At 38.7% G+C, this 18096-nt stretch overlaps 1 protein-coding gene across 3 annotated transcripts in view; it reads right to left on the bottom strand.

Annotated features, from left to right (window-relative positions):
- LOC146806066 (solute carrier organic anion transporter family member 2B1-like) overlaps nt 1–18096 on the bottom strand; it is a 456740-nt gene that overhangs the window by 329778 nt on the left and 108866 nt on the right. The window contains exon 1 of one of the 3 annotated variants that reach the window (XM_085623368.1): nt 11328–11484. The exons of the other annotated variants lie outside the window; for them this stretch is intronic. Within the exon in view, the coding sequence (XP_085479494.1) occupies nt 11328–11360 (33 nt within the window). The 5' untranslated portion in view covers nt 11361–11484. Of the gene's footprint in view, nt 1–11327; nt 11485–18096 lie in introns of those variants that run through there. 3 annotated transcript variants of the gene reach the window in all.

Genomic DNA, 18096 nt, shown 5'->3' with positions numbered 1-18096 from the left:
ATATAGGCATTCCTAAACACCTTCAAGGTATAAATATACCTGCACTTGCCCTGGCAAACCACGGTTCTGGTATGGTCCAGTTCGACTGCCTACTTGCTGTTAGCCACGACAATTTCGGAAGGAGTTCCCGCCTGATGCACTGACCAGACGCTGTCATCCTCCTCGCAGAGAATCCAGCTCCAGTGTTTCTGACTCCCCTTGCGGGGTGTTATATATCGAGTCCTGGAAAGAGATTCCAACCTCACACATTCTAAGGTATGGAGCAGACTAGAACTTAGAGAAACATTTGGCAACTCTTGGCAAATCTAAAACTATAGCTAGCTATACTTTAGAAAACAGCACCTACTTCTTACCTCGTACTACACTTAGGTTAGGTACACTGGGGTAGAACTATTTAGAAGCATCAGATGAGTATTCACATTTTAGCCTGTGTTATGTATGTATGTATTTTATGAATATATGTCATAGCTACAAACCATGCTATAGCAATATTATTTTATCTTACTGCTAACCCTGGACGTATTGTACTTCTTATCCTGTCTTACGATTGTAGCAGTTCATATCTCTTGCATGAGAAATAGGACTGTTCAATAAACCCATTTTTATTGAAACGCCCATCTCTCTATTTCTGTGCAACTCTGTAGAAACGAAGCATGCACAATTGACTGAGTGAAACTGTTATCTATTGTTTCCACGGTTCTCAGATTGTTCCGACTCTAAGGGAAACAAACTTGTCATGTTTATGCGGTTGTCAGAAACAAATCCCTTCTTGTATATTCGAGAAGTTTCTAGTGACCTCTGAGTTAGCTGGCACACACAAGTAATTAAGTTTAATGTACTCGATAGAGACATACTGACCTCAGTCCTATGTCAAATCTATACTGTATATTATTCCAATTGTGCAGAGCCTATCAGGGATTTAGGAACTACACTACAGCCGGAACCCAGAGCGTCCGCCTCCCACCCTTCCACTCCAAAACCACCGAGATCATCTGCGGCGTCCCACAGGGATCCTCCCTCAGCCCGATGCTGTTCAATATCTACATGGCCCCCCTCGCCCACGTCGCACGACAACACAAACTCAACATCATCTCCTACGCCGTCGACACCCAGCTGATCATAGCCCTCACCAAAGATCCCCACACCGGCAAAGCTAACCTCCACAGAGGAATGAAGGCCGTAGCCGACTGGATGAAGGACAGCAGACTGAAGCTGAACTCAGACAAGACAGAGGTCCTCATTCTCGGACCCACCCCATCAGCCTGGGACGACTCTTGGTGGCCCACGTCACTAGGCACAGCCCCGGAACCCACGGACCACGCACGCAACCTGGGGATCATCCTTGACTCCACTCTCTCCATGACCAGGCAAGTCAACGCCGTCTCCGCGTCCTGCTTCAACACCCTCCGTATGCTCTGCAGGATCTTCAAATGGATCCCCCTCGACACAAAAAAACCCGTTACCCAGGCCCTCATCACCAACAGACTTAACTACGGGAACGCCCTCTACTCAGGAACTACAAACAAGCTCCTGAGACGACTCCAACGCATCCAGAATGCCTCGGCCCGACTCATCCTCGACGTCCGCCGCCGCAGCCACATCACACTCCACCTGAGAGGCCTGCACTGGCTCCCCGTCAACAAAAGGATCACCTTCAAGCTCCTGATCCACGCACACAAAGCACTGCACAACAACCGACTCAGCTTCCACACCCCCACCCGAAGCCTCCGCTCAGCCAACCTCGCCCTCGCCACAGTCCCTCGCATCTGAAAAACCACCGCCGGCGGCAGATCCTTCTCCTATCTCGCCGCCAAGACCTGGAACACTCTCCCCACCCTCCTACGACAGACCCAGGACCTGCTGGCCTTCAGAAGACTCCTCAAGACCTAGCTCTTCGACCAGTAGCACCCCCCCTCCCCAGTGCCTTGAGACCCTCTCGGGTATGTAGCACGCTTTACAAATGCAGTGATTGGTTGATTGATTGATTGATTGATTGACCCCAGCGAGCCCCGGGACTGCGCAGACCCCAGCAGGCCCCCGCTATTTTTTTCCTAAAAAATTCCCCCGAGACCTAGCCCACCCCGTTGTCTCATTAAAAGAAAACGCAGGAAACCGCGACCCCAGCACGAATTGCGCCGATTTTCTTTTACATTTTTTTGGGCCCTGGGGGTCCTTCTGGGACCCCCTGAGCAGGCGTAGGGGGTCAGGGTGTTTCTACTCTGCCCCCGTCTCTTGTTTTCTACCTTTGTTTCTCTGTTTTCTGGCAACTCGCTTCTACCGACAATCAAGATGGCTGCCAACACTTCCTGGTTTGGAGTGTTCACAGTCAATCACAGTGAAGCTCGTGCACGGCACTTAGGCTCCGCCCAGATATCAAAACTTGTATTTTTCCAGTTTCTCAGAAACTACAGAACGGATTTACACCATTTAAAAAAAAGGTCGTTTTCTAACCCACGCACTACCTTTGTGCGAAATTTTGGGTAATTCCGTTCAGTAGTTTCAGCTGTAGCCTTGCACAAAGTTTCCTACGGGAAATTGATTTTTTGACTCTTATTTTTTGAATTTCTCAAAAACTACTTAACGGATTTACACCATTTAAAAAAAAGCTCACTTGCTAAACCAAGCTCTACCTTTCTGCCAAATTTGGTGTAACTGAATTCAGCAGTTCGGGCTGTAGCTCGTCACAAAATTTCCATTTGAGATGTCATCAGTGATGTCACTGACCATGTCATGAGTGATGTAATATGTGACGTCATCAGCAGTGGATTGCGGGTGCGCGAGTTATAGTTAGCTGAACTAACTATAACGGGGGAATTTCATTGGTTTTTTACGAGCGAAATGTCCAGCTAACTATAACATTTGTGAAACCTATGGTTTTTTCATTGAATTTGCAAGGTTTTTTAAATGCTAATTCCTAACTATAACGTGTGTGAAACCTATGGTTTTTTCAGTGAATTTGCAAGGTTTTTTAGAAGCTATTTTTTATATATAACGCATGTGAAAGCTATATTTTATTTTTATTTTTGCATGGTTTTTTTATTTTTTTTTTCCTAACAATAATGTGTGTGAAACCTATGATTTTTTATTGTTTTTTTTTCTTTTTTACATCATTTTATTCCTTTTTTTTTTTTTTCCTTTAAACACTATTCTACCCATGTATATATTCATGGTTTTAATTCATTCTTCAATTTTTAAAGATTCACATTTTTTTAATAATTGGTTAGATATAGTTGTATAACATAGTTAATATCTTCATCAAACCTTTTTTTTATTTATTTATTTTTTTACCGTGCGCATACGGTAAGCTTACCGTAAGCGCATGGTTCGCTTTATGTATGGTGAGCGTACGTAATATTTCTACGCTGTTTGCGTATGCTTACGCATTTTGCGTAGGTGTCCGTACTTCCTACGCGACGCGTAAGCGCATGCTTTACACGCGCACGCGCGCACGTTACGCGGAAGTGTACGAGCGTGCCTGTAATGCGCATGCGCGCATGCGCGTGTCTTTCATACGCGCATGCGTACTTTTACCGTACGCGCACGGTAAGCTTAACGTGCGCGTACGGTTTATCATGTGATCAAGAAACAACACTTTTGATTGGTTTAAACTACTTTCAGTTCTGGAATCTTCCTACACCACACCCATTCCCCTCATTACTGCTTGTGATTTCTTAGGAGAAGGAGCTGAATTGTCTTTGGGATACAATGGCAGAGCAGCAGACCTCTTCTGAGAGTGAGCAGGGCAGCAGCATCATCAGGCAGAGAAGGAGGAAACAAAAGAATTCTTTTGTTTGGGAGTATTTTACTTTTCCAGAGGGGCAGAAAAAGGTAAATGCTCCTTTAGTCACCTGCTCACTTTGTGAGCGTGTCTTATCTAGAGGTAACCCAAGGAAGAAGTATTCCTTTGGTAACCACACTATGGTGAGACACATTAGGGATAAACATCCCAGGACTTTTGCTCGACATTCTGAAGCAAATCCTTCAGAAAGTCACCCAAGCACACCCGCAGAAGCTCAGCCGAGTACATCTTCGGCAGCTCAGCCGAGCCCTTCCTCTGCGGTGGGAGCATCACCCTCTTCTGCTCCTCTGGAAACGAACCCTCGATTTCGGATCGTACAAATGAGGTGCACCAGATGTTATGTTCTAATTGTTCATGGGGAGAGCAGTGTTTCCCTAATAAACAATAAGATAGACCAGCACATCTGTGGTCCTTGTTAATATTCCCATTCTTTCTTTCCTCTGTCCCTGAATTAACCCAACGGCTCTTTTAAGAGCCAACCTTACCTCACAACTTTTTTTAAATACATTTTTTTATTTATTTGTTTTACCGTACGCGTATTTTTTTTTTATTTTTACCCTACAAGGTCCTTGAGGGAGTACAACGGAAATGAGAAAAGCAGAGAGAGGAGAAGTGAAAAAAAGGGAGCATGAAAATAAATGTGTAATAAATACAGAAATTTAACTCTTACCTGACCCAAAAAATATATTATTTATTAATAAATGCTTCATTTAAATTGCTAGAAAAAACGTTTTTTAAAAAGAAAAAAGTATTAATATTTAAAAATACATTTTAGAATACAATACACATATTTTCATATTTAAAAAACAATTTTTTGCCCTTTTTTTGCTTTCAGAATATATTGAATTTCACTGTAAATCACTTAACAGCGGGCAAAAAAAAATAACAATCTGAAAGATTGTTTTAAAAAAGCCCAGAATCTCTTCTCACTAAAACATACCTTTATAGAAATTTTACATATTTTTCAAAAATATCATCTAAGAACAATAACTTTTTGCACTACATATCGTCGTAAATTGTTTTTTGCATAAGCATAATCACCAAAATAATATGTGTCTAAGAAGTCCACAATACAAATTGTTACCTTTCCTTTAGGCCAAATGGTAATTTTTAAAACCTTTTTTGATGAAATTTCCAATGGTAATCCAATAAAAATGGTTTGTACAGATGTTACAAATTCTATCTAAAATTTTGGTTTCAGAAAAATTAAATAGGAATTTGCTAAATCAAAAGGCAAACGTCGCTTAAAAACCAATTGAGAATCATTACACAGTGTCCAGCCTTTTTCACATTTAAGATAAACTGTGTAATGACCAGAAGTTATCGTAGGTCCATCATGGAAAATGATTGCAACTGTAACAAAAGTTTTTCATGAAATTGATAATTGCTGTCCTATAAACTTCTTTATTAAAGTGTCCAATTTTGAACCATCAGCTCTACAACGTTGCATCATTAAAATTACATACTGTCCATATTTCTTTAAAAATAACGTTGAAAACATGTCAGATTTACATTCACAGCATTCCATGCTATGATTGGCATCTTTAACTAATTTACTAAAACTCACTGATTTACTTTCTGGCAATGTTAAATAGATAAACCTTTCTGAATCAACATTAGAGCTGCATGTGTGGAAACAGTTTTCACAAGTATGTTCCCATTTATAAGAGAGACCGAACATATTCTCAATATCTATGCCTTCATCTTCCAGTACCATAAGGACATACATCAAGAATTACTGTGCATCTTGCTGGACATTTTGAGTTAACTGTGTATGTCCTGAACATACGTCTAAAAGATTTCTAATTTCATTAGCACTTTCTATTTTATTTTTATCAATACTCAGTTTCTCATAAAGCAGACTTAGCACAGAACAGAATCTTTTATCATGATTTACTATTATCTGCTCTTGCAAACTTTCAAGATAAAATACAACATTAAGCACTACACATTTGCGTAGCAGTTGACACCAGAGCTATTTTCAAAATGACAACAAACAACCTCTTCAACATTATCCTTTTTCTTTTTGCTTGCAATCACATGAGTCTCTTTTTGTTTTCTCTTCTCTACATCCTCATTACAGATATTCTCAAATCTCCTTTTCCGAGAAACAACAAGTTTCTCCAACACAGGATACTGACCTAAATGAGGAGCATAGGTTCTTCTTAATCTATTATACTCCTTTACACAATTTGCATCTGCACTAACTTTTGAGTCATCAAAGTCTATCATGAATAAACCAGATAATGTTTTCACTCGTGACAAAGCAACATATGCCATACCTTCTTTGAACACAGTAGATCCAATGTTTACAAAAGCACTATCTACAGTTAATCCTTGAGACTTGTGAATAGTTACAGCATATGCTAGAGAAAATGGAAACTGCTTCCTACGTACATATAAGTCTTTTACAAGCAAAAAACGGACTGAACAACGACTAATATCTTTAATCTCTGCAATCTGATCAAATTTTATTTTTAAAAATTCAATTCCATCTTTTTTCTGGTATTTCACAAAACCCACAACTTTACCCATAGCTCCATTCACTAAACCTTTTTCAACATCCAAATTACTCCTTAAAAATACTCGACAGTTCATGCAAAGATATAGATTTTTTTCTAATCCAGCTGTTTTCGAAATGTTCTTCTCTAGAGAATCCAATTTATTTTGCAGTTTGCCTGCTAATGTAATAGTAATTCCTTCATGCTGAATTTTGTCAACTGCTTCCATTTTCTTAATCTCTTCCTTTTCCAATTTCAAAAGTTTCTCATTGAATATCGAGCATTCGCGTAGTGTTGGCATTAAGCAGATTACAGTATTATTTTCTGCAATGTTCTTGTATATTTTCTGTGCAACTATTTCTTCCTTTGGAAATAAATTATGTAGCAACCGACTCTGTAAAGCTTTTCTGCCAACTTCTGTCAGTAGTCCAATTCTGATATCTTTCAGAATACTTGCATAATCTTCATCGTTTGCTTGCCTCATATTGGTAGTAAATTCTTTGTACTCAAAGAACGACCAAATATTCGCATTACCAATGCTTCCTAATGACTTCTTCGTGTCTTCATGTGTCACAGTATTAAACACTGGTTGTCCTTTAACTGGAGTAAGCTGTAGAAGATCCCCAAAAACTATAACATGTTTTCCACCAAATAACACGTCATAGTCTCTCTTTAGAATTTGCTGCATTCTTAAATGCACAAAGGCAAGCATTAAGTTTGATACCATGCTTACCTCATCAATAATGAGAACTTGCATCTTCTTCAACACTCTTGAAACTTCGAAGCATGCTTCTCCTGTAAGCTTGTGATATTCTATTTTGTTCTCATGCTCCACTGGTAACATTAGCAAGCGATGTAATGTAATTCCTTTTATGTTATATGCTGCTAACCCAGTTGGAGCAGTAACAACACAAGACAAAGTTGAATCTGTTTTTTGCTGTAGGTAGCTTCTGATGACTTTAATTAGGAAACTTTTTCCAGTTCCAGCTGTCCACTTACATACATCCTGATTGGTTCAAATGATGTGCATGTGCACTCTTTATTTTCATGTTGTAATCCGTGATCAATTTTTTTTCTGACTTCTTCATAAATTTGTTGTTGTTCTTCATTCAGTTGTTGTTCCAAATTTGGTAAGTCTATTAAATCTTCTTGAGCTTGATTCATAGCCGTTTCAACTTCATTCATGGCTATTGCAGCTTCATTTTCTACAATTGGTTGTCCTAAGGGATCTTGACTGAGCGTTTCAGAACTTTGGCTGTCTTGAGAACTGTCTCTAGCTACTTCAGCTGCAATTGTTGCTTCCTGTTCAATTTCTTCATTTAACATTTGGACATAATTTATGAAAGTACTGCATTCAATCATATCTTTACATGCATTGAATGAATCCTCATAGCTTTCAAATTCTCCAAGTAGTTCGTCCTCTGTACGCCATGGTTTAAACAGCTGTAAAAGTGCCAAGTAGTAAAATTCCTTTTTGTCAGTAGTGTCGCAACTCAGCTTCCTATGATTAATCAAACTTCCTTTTGTTTGCTTCACCAAACATCCTTCCTCACCAATGACTTTATATTTTCCATTTTTGATGTCTTCTGTGGCTTTCCGTGAAAAAATGTAGTTCTGCAGCACTTCATAGAGACACATGTTCTCAAGATGACAACTTCTTTTTGGGTAATACGTGTCCAACATGTTTGTTTTCAAAATATCTGTACTTTCCGGGTCGTTCTCGGCCAAATATTCAATTTCTGCAACAGATTTTAGTACCCGATTTCGCATTGCTGCAAGGCCTACACTTACCCAAATTATTCTTCTGGATTTCGAGTACAGACTTGCAGATGATAACCTATCTGAGCATTCGTAGGATCCAATTTCTCGATGCGATAACATCTTTAAACTGAAACTGTATAGTTTCTTACTGACAGTTTTCTCGTGAGAAATCTCTTCCCACATTTCCTTCAATTCCGTTTTCTCAGATTTAGTAATGTACGATGTGACATACCGAGCAACAGCAATAGAATTGTCTGCCACATACTGAATATCCATGTTAGCATTCCACATGGATAAAATGACTGGGTTGTAGTCATTTATATACTTTGACTCTTCTTTTCTTCTTAGGTTGTACGTATTTTTTGGAGATTTTCTTGTAATAGTATGTCGCACAGCTGACATAAAACTGTTGACTCTTCCTTTTGAAAGAACAGGTCGTGGAAATCCAAATCGACATTTTGTGTAGAATTTATCTTTACTCTTGTACTTCCGTCGACAGTATTTTCCACACCGATGACTTTGGAAACGTAAAACTTGGTCTTTTAACTTTTTCTCTTCTGTACTTTTAGGTATAGCACATGTTGCATATTCTTCAATGAAAGATAAAACTGCTTCATCAGCATCTGTTCCAAATTTTGGGGCATCCTTGATCCACAACAGCATATGAATATGAGGAGCACCTCTTGCTTGGTACTCTTTTCTCCAAAAGAAATCCACAACTTCTCCAAGAGGTGGATTTTTTTTATTGCAGATGAAGGACATCATAGCCTCAAATATATGATTGAAATATCTGCATACATTAACCGGATCCAATGAGCACAGTTCTCCTGCTGTCTTGTATTCGATGTTTTTAATGTTTGAATTTGCCTCTCGTAGAAAATCCAGAAGATCATCCCAAGCGTACTCAGCACAGCTTAGGGTGAAAAACCATGTCGGAGTTCCTAAATTCCGTAACATGCACTTCAATTCTCCATGGCGTCGGTACCAATATTCATTTGTCCCACGCTGACAAGTCATCAGATTTATCAATTGTGATTCCAAATGATCATCTCGCTGCTGCACTTTGTTCATAAAATCCTTAGCAGACACATTATGTAGATGTACTCCACTTTTTAAAATGTGATTTACTGCATAAGATAGTGCAGACAAGTCACTTTCAAATAAAAGATGAAACAAATAAGGAATACTTTGACGAAATCTGGGATATTCTGCATATAATCTTGTAGTCCGATACTCCGAAGCAGGAATCTGTACTGGACGTTCATCATATCATCCACCTTCTCCTGTAGGAAACAGCTGGGGAAAACAATGAGCTTCCAAACTCTCCTCCCATACACTTACGGGAGTTCCTTTGGCTTTTTTCATCTGAAATAGATCATTGGTGTTTGCCATAACTTCTTTTGAATGAAGAGGATGTATGCTGAAATGTTCATAAATTTCTTCTTCTTTTGACTTGTCCACTTTTTCAATTTGCCCAGTTGGTGTGTCTGTGTCTCCTATTAAATCTTCTTCATCTTCATCTATATAAATGGATTCATACCATTTATTATTCCTTTTCAAATATAAATTTGCTCTTTGTACTTTCCGTACATCTACCAGCTCCTGCCAAATGTTCTTACTCTTTGTAGGTACACCATTAACCAGAATAACTAATGGTTCAGTTTCCAAAGTATCTGTATCAATAGTTTCCATATTTTTTTTTCAAATCCAACGGCAAATAGACAACTCTTCCTTTTAAACCTCTCTGTAAATCTGAAGGAGGTAATTTGCCTGTTTTTGGCTCCATACGTACTATGGTCTGGAACGGATGAACACATTGAATGAGTATAGACTCATACGTATTTAAATCAGAAAGTTCTGCAGGAACTTCAACCAATTCTAAATTATTATGTACAGCTCTAGCTGGCATTTTATTTTCTTCTAACTTGTTGTAACAGTATTTACAAATACGATGATCTTCACCCAAATCAAAACAATTTTCAAGAAATATATATGTTGCAAAATCCTTCCACTTATAATTATCTTCTTCTTCACTTTTTTTGTAGAGATCAACATTCCTTGTTTGGATTTTATAATGGCTTCTCCGGCAACAAATACAAGTAATATTTGGTCTTTCATTAGAGATGATAGCAAATTTTGTTATTTGATCTTCAAATTTCTTATTTACGGAGGGTTCTACATTCTCTTCCACATTTTCCTTAATAACTGTGTCATTCCCTGCACTTTCTTGTTCCGGACCAAAGTAACTTAACTGAATTTCATCAGTAACCTTCTCAACATCTGATACAGATCCACGGAACAGAGCCTTATTCAACTCATTTAACTTTAGTGCTGGACTTTTAGCAAAATACAATCTTCTCACAAATTTTCTAATTTCAGTATGATGAACTGCCAGCATCCTAAAATGGTGAAAAACACTTTGACAAACTTTCCTAGATAGACAAGCCAGAGAGTGTCCTTGCAAACCAGTATTCTCTCTCACTCTGCATGGATCTAGTCCTTGAAGCACCTTAATCTTCTGTTGAACACTCTTTTTACTATATTCTCTTAAAAACTCACGTAATTTATCAATAGATTCCTGTCGCAAAGTACAAATACTACTACAATTCCAAGTATACACTGGGGCTTTAGGACGTCTCCCCATAACCTCATCCGCAATCACTTCTTCCTCATTTCTTGGAACCATTTTCTCCTTTTCCATTATAAAACCATCTTTTACTTCATATGCTCGTCCAGTGGTGTCAACTGCATGCAGCAAACTATTACTTTGAAGATAACTCTCTTCATAAAAAAATGGTTCAGTACTTGAACTATGCATCCATTCGCCTAAAAACACTTTACAAAAGATATTTATTTTCACTACTCTTTTCGTTTTGCTTTGTGACTTCATTACATTGACTATTTTTTCTAATGTACGCATCCTGTTCAAAATTAAAATGAATAGTTTTCTTTTTAATTCTAAAGCCTTAGCTACAATGGCTTAAATATCTTTTTTCTCTTGTAAAATTTAGCTCTTTTCTTATATTTTTTCACATCCTTTAGCAAATTGGACATCACTCTTCTCTGAAACATTTTCCTACAGATCTCTTTAAATGCTGATTTTCTTTTCAAGTCAATTTTTATAGCTTCTGCTTGTACATTAGCATTTGGTAAATTCTCACTATTCTCCTGTTGTTTTCTACTTGAAACAGTTTTTCCAATGGGGACATTTTTTAAATTTTTCCTTTTTTTGAATATATTTTTAAAGAATTCCTTTGTCTGCTTACCAGAAGACTTTTTCTTTTTCCCAACATGAGCATCTTCAACTAACTTGGGTCCTCCAGTTGTCTTCAAATATACATGTTTTTTCTGTTGTTTTCGCTTTCTTGTTTTTATAGGCATCTTATATTTCCTTCACTGCTCTGCAGCAATACCTGAAAGAAACTAAAAAAAAAAACCTTTTTGTAATTTAAATATATTTCTAATTTTGTTATGATCTTTTCTAATCTTATAACACTATCTACCCTTTCCTACAAGTGAAAAACACAACAAAACCAACACGAATTTAATCTCTAAGAACAATTCCTGTGTGCACACAGACTCTTGGTGTGATTCTAGGCAGAACACGATATTTCATTTGCAATTCAAAAGCACACTTCCTTTTTTTTTTTTGCAACTGTTAATTACTCTAACAGTCTGACACATTTTCTTTATAGTTTAGAGAGGCAGAAAAGAGCACATGTCCAAACAGCTTTTTCAGAGCATGTACATGTGTAACCTGGCTGACTGACTACACTCCAGCAAAGATAATGAGCCTTGGTGATGTTCAATGCATTAGCGTTCCTCACTCCTACCTAAAACACCACACAGTGCTGATTAGTAAGCATGAGTGTACAGGAAAAACAGCTAGCTCTCTGCTAAGAGTGTGGTTCTGGAGACTGTCTACTGCCAGGTGCAAGAGAGACTTGAATGGACCCTTACATAACTGCTTAAACACTGTAAACATGTATGTAAGACTACATGTGTGGTAAGGGTTAATATGAGTTTTTAGCATGTAGCAACTACATAACCCATTGCAAGAGTGGAAGAAAAATCTTCCATGTTGATTTCAAATATGTTAGCATTTGCCTCTTATTTGAGATACTGTTTTGGGCTGAATGCTAACCATCACATTTCCAGAAAACAAGCTTCCCCTTTCATACAAATGCAATTCTAAATGAAGCAGAGTTTCACGAAATAGATCTCTGAGAACAATTCCTGTGTGCTCACAGACTCATGGTGTGATTCTAAGCAAAAAACAAAATTTGCTTGCCAATTTCAAAGCACACTTACTACTGTTTTTTTCTGCAAGTGTTAAGTACTCTAACAGTCTGATACATTTTCATTACAGTTTTCAGATACAGATAACAGCACATGTGCAAACAGCTTTTTGAGACCATGAACATGTGTGACCTTGGTGACTGACTACACTCCAGCAAAAGAAATCAGCCTTAGTGATGTTGAATGTATTAGCGTTACTCACTGCTACCTGAAACACCACTCACTTGTGAATACTAAGCATGATTCTACAGGATAAACTACTGGGTGTGTGCTAAGAGTCTGCTTATGCAGACTGTGTATTTTCAGTTACAAGAGACATATGCATGGATACTTCCAAAAAGAACCAGAGTGACACGAAATACATCTCTGACAACAATTCCTGTGTGCTCACAGACTCATGCTGTGATTCTAGGCATGAAATGGAATTTGCTTGCCAATTTCAAAGCACACTTACTACTGTTTTTTTCTGCAAGTGTTAAGTACTCTAACAGTCTCATACATTTTCATTACAGTTTTCAGATACAGAAAACAGCACATGTGCCAACAGCTTTTTGAGACCATGAACATGTGTGACCTTGGTGACTGACTACACTCCAGCAAAAGAAATCAGCCTTACTGATGTTGAATGTATTAGCGTTACTCACTGCTACCTGAAACACCACTCACTTGTGAATACTAAGCATGATTCTACAGGATAAACTGCTGGGTGTGTGCTAAGAGTCTGCTTATGCAGACTGTGTATTTTCAGTTACAAGAGACATATGCATGTATACATCCAAAAAGAACCAGAGTGACACGAAATACATCTCTGATAACAATTCCTGTGTGCTCACAGACTCATGCTGTGATTCTAGGCAGAAAATGAAATTTGCTTGCCAATTTCAAAGCACACTTACTACTGTTTTTTTCTGCAAGTGTTAAGTACTCTAAAAGTCTGATACATTTTCATTACAGTTTTCAGAAACAGAAAAGAGCACATGTGCAAACAGCTTTTTGAGACCATGAACATGTGTGACCTTGGTGACTGACTACACTCCAGCAAAAGAAATCAGCCTTAGTGATGTTGAATGTATTAGCGTTACTCACTGCTACCTGAAACACCACTCACTTGTGAATACTAAGCATGATTCTACAGGATAAACTGCTGGGTGTGTGCTAAGAGTCTGCTTATGCAGACTGTGTATTTTCAGCTACAAGAGACATATGCATGTATACATCCAAAAAGAACCAGAGTGACACGAAATACATCTCTGACAACAATTCCTGTGTGCTCACAGACTCATGCTGTGATTCCAGGCAGAAAATTGAAATTTGCTTGCCAATTTCAAAGCACACTTACTACTGTTTTTTTCTGCAAGTGTTAAGTACTCTAACAGTCTGATACATTTTCATTACAGTTTTCTGAAACAGAAAAGAGCACATGTGCAAACAGCTTTTTGAGACCATGAACATGTGTGACCTTGGTGACTAACTACACTCCAGCAAAACAAATCAGCCTTAGTGATGTTAAATGTATTTGCGTTACTCACTGCTACCTGAAACACCACTCACTTGTGAATACTAAGCATGATTGTACAGGATAAACTGCTGGGTGTGTGCTAACAGTTTGCTTATGCAGACTGTGTATTTTCAGTTGCAAGAGACATATTCATGCATGCATCCATAACAGCTTTAACATTGTAGTAATATATGTAAAAGTACGTGTGGTAAGGTTTAATTGCAGTTTTGTATATGTATGACCAAGCTCAGCAATTGCATGATTAGAAGCAAAATCTGCGATATCAATTTCAAATGTGTTAGCATTTGCCTCCCATTTGTGTCTTACTGATTTATGCTGAATGGAAACCATCATATTTACAAAAAGAAAGCTGCCCCTTTCCTGCAAATGCCATTCTTACAGAACCGGACCATCACTATTAAAATCTCTAACAACAATTCCTGTGTGCACACAGACTCATGGGTTGATTCTAGGCACAAAACAGTATTCCTCAGTGATACCAGTACACCTTAACTTATGGTAAAAACACACTCCATAATATTTAACTAGTTAAAGACAGTTAAATATCTCCCAAACCACAAAATGTAAAACATAACTTTTAAAGAAGAATCACAATTCTAATATTTATATCAAAAATCACCACATACATCCTCTCTCAAACTCATATCTCACCTTTAAAATTACTTAGTTGAGAAAGAAATGTGGCACTCAAACAGCATACTATCAGAGTCAGAATATCAGAGCTCTACACCTCTCTCCTCTCTCCAGAACCAGTAAATGGCAATGTTTCCCTCTCTTTTTTCACACATATACATGGTAATTACAAATCTCAGTGCTTCCCACATTTTTTCAAATGAAATCACACATTTCTATTGGTTGAAAACTTCAACCCTTTTCCAAATGTACCCTTCCCCCAACTTGACTTCTGCCTGCTACCATAGCAACAGCTCATGGAACACTGCTGTGAGGTAGAGAGGTCGGAAGTTCAGCACACAATGTTTCAAATCCAAAGAGCAAGAGTGCTTCACCTGTCGAACCTAACAGCAAATCCAAACTAATCTTCTGTGGGAACACAATTTTCTGAACCAATACAAAACATGCTTCTAAAAATGTACACATACAGCCTACTTTTTACTGTAAAAAGATTTGAATCAGCCAATGAGTTCTTTTTAAAAAAAAATAATATGTATGCCTCCATTTTACAACTGTCTTTCATTTCATATTGCCATTCTATGGAAAGACACCTTCTGAGTGCATCCAGATCTCCTTGAAAGATGTTCACAGTGTGGATTGTAGGTCACAGCTATGTCTTCTGGAGTGAAAAGTATGCAGAAAAAAGACGTATGGTCAGAGACCTTGCTTTGCCAAATGTAGACATTAAATGTATTGGTCAGAGAGGGTTAAAGTGGCACCAATTATTGCCTTTGGTGAAAGCCTTTCAACATCTCCCATAGCCTAACCTTATTATTGTGCACTGTGGTGGAAATGACCTAGGCACTTTAACTGGTGTAGGTCTGGAAATGCTTATTAAGGTCACCTTTGTGCAATTGATGTCGCTTTTTCCTCAATCTACCTTTGTATATTCTAACATATGCCAAAGGCAAAAGTGGAACTGGTCCAACCAATTTTGTCCACAGATTGACAAAGCAAGAAAGCACGTCAACAAATCTATTTCTGCTTTCCTCAGAGACTATGGTATGGGTTCTATATACCACAACAACTTGCGTTACAACATGCAAGGCATTTATAGAGGAGACGGTGTACATTTCACTGATGAAGGCAACAGAGTCTTCCTCTTGAACTTTAGACTCTGCATCGGTACTTACTTGTAGGTACCGAAAAACACTTCATAAACACAACGGCTCTTTTTAGAGCCCCCTAATATCTTAAGACTTAAATTTGTTTTTTACTTCTATTTTTTTTATTGGTTTTTTTTCTACCGTACGCGTACGGTAAGCTTACCGTACGCGCACCCCGCGATTTTTTAAAAAAAAATTTAAATGTATTTTTCATACTTTTATGACCTTCTTGGACCCCCTGACAAACGCTAGGGGGTCTGCAACTCTCTTCGTTGCCCCCTTTCCACATTCTCCCCTTTTTTTTATCAGTGTGAGACACACAAAATGGAGGCCGACACTTCCTGATTTCGACTGATTCGAATGTTTACAGTCATGTAACCACCAATCGGAATTAAGGTCGCGCACGGCAGCGTTCGCGTACGGTAAGCTTACTGTACGCGCTCTGAGCGCGCTTATAGATATATATATTTATTTAAATGCTATTTTCTCAGCAAATACTGAACACATTTACACCAGACCTACAAAAGGCACATCCCTGACCTGAGGACTACCTCTCTGCCAAATTTCAAGTAATTCTGTTCAGCCGTTCGGGCTGTACCTTGGACTAAAGGTCCTATGGAAAAATGCATGGGGAAAACACGTTTTGGGACCCCCCCTTTTTCTCAGCCCCCGCTTGACAAATCCCCCCCGAGACTTTCTGGCTAGGAGCGGAGCGGAGCGCCCCACCTATTTTGAAAATTTCGCCAGGATTCGTCAATCGGCGCCAAAGTTATTCAAAATAGAATGTTGCGGATTTCCTATGGAAACACGGTCCTAACTATAACTACCTACTGGCGACCGCCAGTAGGTAGGTAGGTAGGTAGGTAGATATATATATATATATATATATATATATATATATATATAAATTTCTTTTTTTTTTTTTTAACAGTAGCTTGCCTTCACTCAGGATGGGAGTTTCCGTTTTAAGTGGGGGGGATCCACAACACCTGCATTTCAGGCATCCAAAAGGATTGGCACAGAGCACTCATGGGACATTATTTCAACGAGCCTGCGCTGATCATAATAACACTTGACGGTGCAGGCACTGTCCATCATAATAAATTTCCCAAAAAACCAGGAGGGGTGCTTTTGTTGCATGGGGGTGGACGCACAATTTCAGGCATCCAAAATGACAGGCACTGAGCAATCATGGGAAGCCATTTTAACATGGTTCGGCTTTTGCCTTTCTCAATACTTGTCAGGTAACAAGTCACGCCTTTGCAGCAAAGCTTTTAAATTAAACGGACACATGTCCCAATGGTGTTTCCACTCACAGAAGGGTACTTTACTTAATAAAGCTGTCCTGAACTTATTTGCTGCCTCCGCCATGAAAGCTTTGAAGAGAAGCAGCCAGTGATCAAGAGTACACTGATACTCGAAACGCGTCTGGCTTTTAAGCAGTAAGTGAAGGGGAGCGTTGACATTGCAACCGTCTGCGGCATTTGTGTGTATACCCTTCTGTGAGTGGCATCTCCATTGGGACAAAGTTCTATGTGTGAGAGATATTTATATATATCTATATCCATATCCATGCTCCATCCTCTGCCAGGTGCCACCACACTCACTAGTGGGTGCTGCACCCATGGGGGCAGACTCGCGATATATAGAGCTATATGACACCACTCTGAAATCGCGCTGACGTTTCAAGCGGTCTTCCATGATAATATGATGTGAATTGAAATAAAAGAGGCTAGTTTGCGGCAGTTGTCAAAACGGACGAAGGCTAAGTGCCGAAACACTTTTGAACAGAAGTACACATCTGTGTTTTTGAGGCTCGAAAAATATTCAGTAGCCTGCGGCACCACAAGTTGTAATTAGAGGTCCTTCTGAAGTCAGATGAAAAATCCTTAACATTCTTTCATAAAACTGCAGTACTTCAGATGATTCTTAGGTGTTCCTCTTGAGTCAGCTCCAACTTAAAGTCTCATTAGTTCTGCAATACCACAAGTCATTACCCGTGGAGCATCTTGAGGCAGCTGCCAAAGCCCAGTAAATTCTTTCATGCAGCGGCAGTACCACAAATGGTTACTAGTTGTACCTCAAGTCAGATTCAAGTATTCAAATGTATATCACGAAGCTGAGGGGTGCGGCTACAAGAGAGAAATTTGCATGCGCACTTCTTCTAATGAATCATGTTTTAGTTTTCAAAGGATAAATAAATATGGCAAAGCAACTAATCTGTGAATATTTCAGGTTTCTATAAATGCATATATATATATTTTTAATCCAGTAAGTGTGCATAGGTCTAGCAGTCACTGATAAAAACAACTAGCAGTGTAGAGCACCATTCTTTTGAGCTTAATGTATATAAGTGCACATGTGAAAAAGCCTTCAGCGGTCCCGAGAACACTGGAAAATTACAGACATCTGTGTTACCCTAGGCCAGGAAAAGTCTTG

Source organism: Triturus cristatus, chromosome 8, assembly GCF_964204655.1.
Source record: "Triturus cristatus chromosome 8, aTriCri1.1, whole genome shotgun sequence".
In the NCBI taxonomy this organism is placed as follows: Eukaryota; Metazoa; Chordata; class Amphibia; order Caudata; family Salamandridae; genus Triturus; species Triturus cristatus.
Note: the sequence above shows the minus strand (reverse complement) of the source record. Positions and strands in the feature narration are given on the sequence as shown.